This window comes from Chlorocebus sabaeus, chromosome 19 (genome assembly GCF_047675955.1).
Source record: "Chlorocebus sabaeus isolate Y175 chromosome 19, mChlSab1.0.hap1, whole genome shotgun sequence".
NCBI lineage: Eukaryota > Metazoa > Chordata > Mammalia > Primates > Cercopithecidae > Chlorocebus > Chlorocebus sabaeus.
Genome location: NC_132922.1, coordinates 10,100,373 through 10,108,961, shown reverse-complemented (window position 1 = coordinate 10,108,961; position 8,589 = coordinate 10,100,373). Strand labels below are relative to the sequence as shown.

Below are 8,589 nucleotides of genomic sequence, written 5' to 3'. Positions count from 1 at the left end.
CAGGGATGTTAAAATACGGAGCAGGATTCAGAAACTCTGGGTTGCATGCCCAGCAAGCTGGCGGCAGTGTCACTGTCTGATGGACTACACTGAGCAATAGGACGCTAAGGAAGGTTTCCAAATGAAATAACCTCAACCAGATGTTTATTTTCAAAATATACAGCCTACACCAAGTTTATAACGGGAGATAATATTCCAGACCTCAACAAGATACCTGCTCCCCCTCTTCTCATTTTTGTGATTTTTCCCATCTGGTTGCAAACTCAACGTAATACCTTAATAAAGAGCAATTTTCAAGAATATCTTTTTTGTGCTGACCATTTATTGGGACTTGACTGACCAGGGCTTGTAAGGATGGACACAAAACTTCAAGTCTTTCGTAATGAAAGGATTGATTCAAAATAAATATTCTTTTTTTTTTTTTTTTTTTTTTTTTTGAGACGGAGTCTCGCTCTGTCGCCCAGGTTGGAGTGCTGTGGCCGGATCTCAGCTCACTGCAAGCTCCGCCTCCCGGGTTCACGCCATTCTCCTGCCTCAGCCTCCCGAGTAGCTGGGACTACAGGCGCCCGCCACGGCGCCCGGCTAGTTTTTTGTATTTTTTTAGTAGAGACGGGGTTTCACCATGCTAGCCAGGATGGTCTCGATCTCCTGACCTTGTGATCCACCCGTCTCGGCCTCCCAAAGTGCTGGGATTACAGGCTTGAGCCACCGCACCCGGCCCAAAATAAATATTCTAAAAATTATGTCAAACACTAATGAATAAGTGACATTTACCAATAGTTTATAAGAGAATCGTTTTGGATGAACAATTTTCATTTCACAAAATAAATCACTCATATGCTAAAAAGAGACCTCTCCTTAAACAGGAAAACAAAAGCCCAATAAAAATCAAGTCATGCCCGTGGCACAGCCTTAATGTTAGTTTTAGGGAGGAAAACGCCAACACTGAGACATACAAAAGTATTTGAGGAGAATTACACGTTATTAAATTTGTCCTAGAACCTGGGGGAGTTCAGGGAAAGCAAACAGCTGGTATGTTTAAGAAAAATTTAAATAGAAAATATTACACATGAGAGCAAAATAGTCCATTTCTCTTAAGAAAACCAATAAACACTCACAAACTTTCATTTTTAGGTTTTCAACAATGTTTTTTTCATATTAGTCCAACTGCCACCCCAAAATCCAACCAGTCAGCATGACAATTAAGGTGACAACAGGTCCAGTTTGCCATACTCCCTGTACACCCTTGGATGCTTTTCAAGCCAAAGAGGGTAACATTTGTGGTGGGAGGAGCCAGAGTCAAAGGAGAATCATTTCTCTTCACTCACGAGGAAACCTCCCTCTTGAGCATCTTCGGAATTTTTCATGGGAAGGCGTCTCAGTGTGTGTGTGCACGCTTCAGCCCCATAACTGTGAAGGTGGCAGCTGTCAGTTTCTCATAAACAAGGAACATGAGAGCAGCAGTGAGGACTGTCTGCAGCAGTTTGGCCTCCAGGCCTTTGTAGAGTCCCAGTATTCCAAAACGCCTAAAGGGAAAGAGGTTTGAAAAAGCAGAAGTCAGCTCCTGCATCAGAGAACATGCTGCCTAGATAGCTACGGCACTTTGAGGAGAACAAGCAGTGGAGGTTTTAGATTCAACACAGACTTCTGCTGTCAAAGTACTTCTTATCTTTAAAGGTATTTGGGGACTGATGAAAGTTTAGTATTCATGAACCACTAATACTTTGTCTTTTTTTTTTTTTTTTTTGAGACGGAGTCTTGCTCTGTCGCCCAAGCTGGAGTGCAGTGGCGCCATCTCAGCTCACTGCAAGCTCCGCCTCCCGGGTTCACGCCATTCTCCTGCCTCAGCCTCCCGAGCAGCTGGGACTACAGGCGCCTGCCACCTCGCCCGGCTAATTTTTTCTGTTTTTAGTAGAGACGGGGTTTCACCATGGTCTCGATCTCCTGACCTTGTGATCCGCCCGCCTCGGCCTCCCAAAGTGCTGGGATTACAGGCGTGAGCCACCGCGCCCGGCCTACTTTGTCTTTATAGTCACCATTAATTAGCAGAATGTTGACAGTATCCCACTGAGGATGCAGATCCTGAAACCTCCTGAAACCATCTTAATGGCAAAATCTGTGATCTAACTAAGAACTTCTGGATCTTCACTTTAATGCTAATTCAGTTATTTCAACTTAGTCCCTAAATGGCAGGACAGCTACCAATATGTTTAGATCATTTCAGCTCAATATAACGAAAGAGAAAAATGAAAAGCTACCTGATTCTCAAACTTCCCATACATTTCATCCTCTCACTCGGTGGTTTTCAAATTTAGCAGGCATTCAAATCACCTGAAAGGCTTCTTAAACCATACATCGCTGGGTCAATTCCCAGAGTTTCTGATTGACTAAGTTTGGGATGAAATTCAAGAATTTGCATTTCTTCTTTTTACTAGAGACAGGGTCTCACTATGTTGCCCATGCTGGTCTCCAACTCCTACGTTCACGTGATCCTCCAAGCCTCGGCCTCCCAGAGTGTTGGGATTACAGGCGTGAGCCACTGCACCCAGCCCAAGAATGTGCATTTCTCACAAGCTCCCAGATGAGGAGGAGGTGGATGCCAGTCACCCAGGCTGGAGTACAGTGGCGAGATCTTGGCTCACTGCAACCTCCGCCTCCTGGGTTCAAGCCATTCTCCTGCCTCAGCCTCCTGAGTAGCTGGGACTAAAGGCATGCGCCACCACGCCTGGCTAATTTATTTTTATTTTTATTTATTTATTTATTTATTTTTTGAGACGGAGTTTCGCTCTGTCGCCCAGGCTGGAGTGCAGTGGCATGATCTGCGCTCACTGCAAGCTCCGCCTCCCGGGTTCACACCATTCTCCTGCCTCAGCCTCCCGAGTAGCTGGGACTACAGGCGCCCACTACCACGCCCGACTAATTTTTTGTATTTTTAGTAGAGACAGGGTTTCACCACGTTAGCCAGGATGGTCTCGATCTCCTGACCTTGTGATCCACCCGTCTCGGCCTCCCAAAGTGCTGGGATTACAGGCGTGAGTCACCGCGCCCGGCCTTTTTTTTGTATTTTTAGTGGAGACGGGGTTTCATCATGTTAGCCAGGATGGTTTCGATCTCCTTACCTCGTGATCTGCTCGCCTCGGCCTCCCAAAGTGCTGGGATTACAGGTGTGAGCCACAGCACCCAGCCACAGATTTTGGTTCTTACAAATAATGTCGTAAATTTGGAAGCAATCTACATGTCCATCAACAGATAAATGGATAAAGAAAATGTGGTACTTATATAAAATGCAGTACTATTCGGCCGTCAAAAAGAATGAGAGCTTGTCATTTGTAACAACATGGATGGAACTGGAGGTCATTCTGCTAAGTGAAACAAACCAGGAACAGAAAGACAAATATCGCATGTTCTCACTTATTTGTGGGACCTAAAAATCAAAACAATTGAACTCATGGAGACAAAGAGTAGAAGGATGGTTCCCAGAGACTACTGGGAAGAGTAGTGTCGGGCGGAAGGTGGGGATGGTTAATGAGTACAAAAATAGAGAGTTTGAATAAGACCTTGTATTTGCTAGCACAACAGGTGACTAGAGTCAATAATAATTTAATTGTACATTTAAAAATAACTAAAAGAGTATAATAGGACGGTTTGTAACAAAAAGAATAAATGTTTGAGAGGATAGATACCCCATTTTCCATGATGTTATTATTATGCTTTGCATGCCAGTATCAAAACATCTCACGTACCTCAAAAATATACACCTGCTATGTACCCACAAAAATCAAAAATTAAAAAATTTTAAAAAGCCATTAATAACATCTGTATACAAGCTTTTGTGTAGACATATGCTTTCATTTCTCTTGGGTAAATACCCTGAAGTGGATGGCTGGGTCCTATAATAGGTGTGGTACATATAAATTTTTTAAAGAAAATGCCAAATTGCCTTCCAAAGCAGCTGTACCATTCTATATTCCCACCAGGAGCATGAGAAAGTAAGTTCTGGCTGCTCCAACATCCCTCCCAATACTTGATATAGTAAGTACTTATTTTTTACTTTATACCTATTCTTTGTCTTTTATTGTATTTTATTTTTTGATACAAGGTCTCACTCTGCTGCTCAGGCTAGAGTGCAGTGGCACAATCACGATTCACTGCAGCCTCAACCTCCTGGGTTCTAGCAATCCTTCCACCTCAGCCTCCTGGGCAGCTGGGACTACAGGTACGCACCAGCATGCCTAGCTAATTTTTTATTTGTGTTGAGACAGGGTCTCACTATGTTGTCCAGGCTGTTATCAAACTCCTGAGTTAAAGCGATCTGCCTGCCTCGGACTCCCAAAGTGCTGGGATTATAGGTGTGCACCACCATGCCAGCCTAATTTTATCGTTTAGTCCCTTGAATAATGTTTTTTTTTTTTTTTTTGAGACAAGGTCTTGCCTCTATAGCCCAGGCTGGAGTACAGTGGTGCCATCATAACCCAGCATAGCCTCGATCTGTCGGGCTCAAGTGAATCTCCTGCCTCAGCCTCATGTGTAGCTGTGATTATACATGTGTGCCACATGCTTGGCTAATTTTGTAAATATTTTTTGTAGAGACGGGATCTCACTACTTTGCCCAGGCTGGTCTTGAACTCCTGGCCTCAAGTCATCCTCCTGTCTCAGCGTCACAAAGTGTTGGGATTACAGGCATGAGCCACTGTGCCCAGCTGCATATTTTATTTTAATAACAAATTCATTTTCAAAATATCTTGTATCTAGGAACACTAATAAAGTTATAAGAGCTTCTGCTTCAAAGGAGGTCCCTGACATACCTGACTTCACTAAGTGTCAGTTTCTTTAAATGAAACAGGAAATGGCAAGAGTTCTTAACTCACAGAGCTATTGTTAGGATTGCGATTACCTATGTGTAGCCTCTAGCTCAGTGTCTGCCACGTAGCAAACCAATGAAAATGTTAGCTACTCTTACCATCATCATCATCATCATCACTATTATTACTTTTACCACTGCCCCCTCCCTTCTCCAGTACTCCTATTCTATAGGCAGATGTTACATTGCTAAGAGGGGTCATAGGATATGCCACTGATGAAAGCACCACTCAGGGTGACTGGAGTATAGAAGGGTTCTCTTTCTGAAGGAGTTTTGTATATTTGTTTTTGTTTTTTTTTTTGAGACGGAGTCTCGCTCTGTCGCCCAGGCTGGAGTGCAGTGGCCGGATCTCAGCTCACTGCAAGCTCCGCCTCCCGGGTTTACGCCATTCTCCTGCCTCAGCCTCCCGAGTAGCTGGGACTACAGGCACCTGCCACCTCGCCCGGCTAGTTTTTTGTATTTTTCAGTAGAGACAGGGTTTCACTGTGTTAGCCAGGATGGTCTTGATCTCCTGACCTTGTGATCCGCCTGTCTCGGCCTCCCAAAGTGCTGGGATTACGGGCTTGAGCCACCACGCCCGGCCAGGATTTCTGTATATTTGTAACTAACAAAGAATAACAACCTGAACTTTTCCATAATTTCCCAAAATACTGTCATACTGTACTAGGCTCCTAAAATGGGAAACATCTAAGCACAGCAAGCAAGGGAAAGGTTTTGGACCAAGGCAGTAGTGTGAGAGAGGGAAATGCAACCTGTCCCTGGCAGAGACAGCTGCTGAAGGAGAGCACGGGATGCGAGGCATCTGCAAAGCTCACCTTACTCGTTGGTGAAGAAGATAGAGAATATTCCGAAGACTTCCCAATGTTCTGTTTTCTGGGTTTAGTCTATGACGCCCAAACTGAGGAAAGAGGGAAAAAAAAGTAAGTACTGTTGCTGGTTTTTAAAATCTTCATTACTACCTGGAGAGGATATTATGTTGGAGCAGTATCTTATAGCATACATTAATAAATTTATCCAGTTAGTATCATAGATTTCATTAAGCCTGTATTTTTCAACTGAGTGAAATATTTCAATTAAATAAGCGAAAATAAGAAAAATTTTTCTTTTCTTTTCTTTTTTTTTTTTTTGAGACATCTTCTCACTCTGCCACCCAGGCTAGAGTGCAGTGGCGCAATTCTGGCTCCACCTCCCAGGTTTAAGCAATTCTCCTGCCTCAGCCTCCCGAGTAGTTGGGATTATAGACATGTACCACCACGCCTGGTTAATTTTTGTATTTTTAGTAGAGACGTGGTTTCACCATGTTAGCCAGGCTGGTCTCAAATTTCTGACCTCAAATGATTCATCAGCCTTGGCCTCCCAAAGTGCTGGGATTACAGGCGTGAGCTACCACGTCCGATCTAAGAAAAAGTTTTCAATGAAGCAAGCATAGTAATTTTCATTTTATAGAAATATATAGGAAAATTCTACCTCAAAAGAAAAAAATATGCCCAGGATGATGATTTAGATATTGATGGTAATAACTTCTACTTCTTTAGGAAATTCTGAGAAACAAATCATTTAGGACCTCTGCAGTCTAAGCTCTTCACATTATGTGTTTACATTATAAAAGTGTTAAAATACATTTACAAGGATGCTACTAAATTCCCTTATATTAAGTACCAATTTTAAAATAATACATTAGTAAAAATGCTTTTTTTTTTTTTTTTTGAGACGGAGTCTGGCTCTGTCACCCAGGCTGGAGTGCAGTGGCCGGATCTCTGCTCACCGCAAGCTCCGCCTCCCGGGTTTACGCCATTCTCCTGCCTCAGCCTCCCGAGTAGCTGGGACTACAGGCGCCGCCACCTCAACCGGCTAGTTTTTTGTACTTTTTAGTAGAGACGGGGTTTCACCGTGTTAGCCAGGATGGTCTCGATCTCCTGACCTCGTGATCCGCCCGTCTCGGCCTCCCAAAGTGCTGGGATTACAGGCTTGAGCCATCGCGCCCGGCCGTAAAAATGCTTTTAACAGAAAGTACTAATTTTTCTGAACTGGAATACTCTCACTAACACCCCTATTTTAGCTAGCAATAAGCCTTTTGAAACTTTTCTCCAAAACAGATCTTGAATCTGTCCTCATCCTACCCCTCTCCTCTTTAGTGCCGCCATGGTCCAGGCCACCATCCTCTCTCGCCTGTATTACTGAAATGGTCTCCTACTAGATTGCCCCTGGCTTTCTCTCTTAGCTTTCTGACCAGTTCACCACATCATAGCCACAACAATCTTCTCCAATTGTAAATCACAGCACATATTCTCCAGCTTAAAGCCCTTCCCATCACACATTCTCAGCTTAAAGTGCTGAGGATAAAAATCCACATTCCTCACCTACAGTTTCCCTGCTACTCTTGTAATCTCACCCTGAGCCACTCTACTGCCATAGAGGCCTTCTTTCAGTCCCTAGGATGCACCAAATTCTTAGTACATTGATATGGTTTGGCTGTGTCCCCATCCAAATCTCACCTTGAATTGTAATAATCCCCACATGTCAAGGGCAGGGCCAGGTGGAGATAACTGAATTATGGGGGTGGTTTCCCCTATACTGTTCTTGTGGTAGTAAGTCTCATGAGATCTGATGGTTTTATAGGAGGAGTTCCCCCTGCACTTGTCCACGCTGCAGCCATGTGAAGAAGGACATGTTTGCTTCCCCTTCTGCCATTATTGTAAGTTTCCTGAGGCCCCCTAGCCATGCTGAAACATGAGTCAATTAAATCTCTTTCCTTTACAAATTACCCAGTCTCAGGCAGTCCTTTAGAGCAGCATGAGAATAGACTAATACACACACCATGCTCCCCCTGCCTGGAATGCACTTTCCTCCACTGTGCCTGGCTAGGGCCTTGCCCTCCTTTGCATCTTGATTTAAACATCCCTTCTCAAAGAAGCCCACCTCCAATCATGCTAAGAAGATCCCCACCATGCCCCTTTCCAGTAAATAATTTCCTTTATAGCTCTTTTTTCAATTTGTAATTACCTATTTATTTTGCTTGTTTACCTGTTCATTCTAACTTCCACTAGCTCCATGAGGACAGGGATTATGACTTTTATTTACCACTGCATGCCCAGTTCCTCCCACAGTGTGGGTGCTTAGTAAATATTTGAACAGATAAATAACTGAATGAATTAAAAAACAGAAATTTGAGAGTGCTTCAGAAAAGCTAAATCATTCATTCCTCCTGAGTGAACTAAAGGAATCAGCCTCTGACTTTGCAAAGGATAATCCCCCCTGGGGCACCAAACCAATAAACTTGAATGAGAAGGAAGCAAAGTTATGCTTTCCTGAGGTCTTTAAAGAACTTGTCTCCGCCGGGTGCGGTGGCTCAAGCCTGTAATCCCAGCACTTTGGGAGGCCGAGATGGGTGGATCACGAGGTCAGGAGATCGAGACCATCCTGGCTAACACGGTGAAACCCCATCTCTACTAAAAATACAAAAAAATTAGCCGGCGTGGTGGCAGGCGCCTGTAGTCCCAGCTACTCGGGAGGCTGAGGCAGGAGAATGGCGTGAACCCAGGAGGCAGAGCTTGCAGTGAGCCGAGATAGTGCCACTGAACTCCAGCCTGGGCGACAGAGCAAGACTCTGCCTCAAAAAAAAAAAAAAAAAGAACTTGTCTCCACATTTGTATTTTCTGTGAGACATTATGTTACCTAAGAAATCACAAATGCAAACTTCATTCTAAACCAATGACAGCCAGCCTAGT

General features: G+C 43.9%; 1 protein-coding gene across 3 annotated transcripts in view; it reads right to left on the bottom strand.

The window, feature by feature from the left end:
* Positions 1-1,127: 1,127 nt before the first annotated feature.
* SLC25A17 (solute carrier family 25 member 17) overlaps positions 1,128-8,589 on the bottom strand; it is a 49,001-nt gene continuing 41,539 nt past the window's right edge. For all 3 annotated transcript variants that reach the window (XM_038007386.2, XM_038007387.2, XM_073006689.1), the window contains 2 exons: positions 5,677-5,759; positions 1,128-1,526 (listed from right to left, as the gene is read on the bottom strand). In XM_038007386.2, the coding sequence (XP_037863314.2) occupies positions 1,379-1,526; positions 5,677-5,759 (231 nt within the window). In that variant the 3' untranslated portion in view covers positions 1,128-1,378. The remainder of the gene's footprint in view (positions 1,527-5,676; positions 5,760-8,589) is intronic.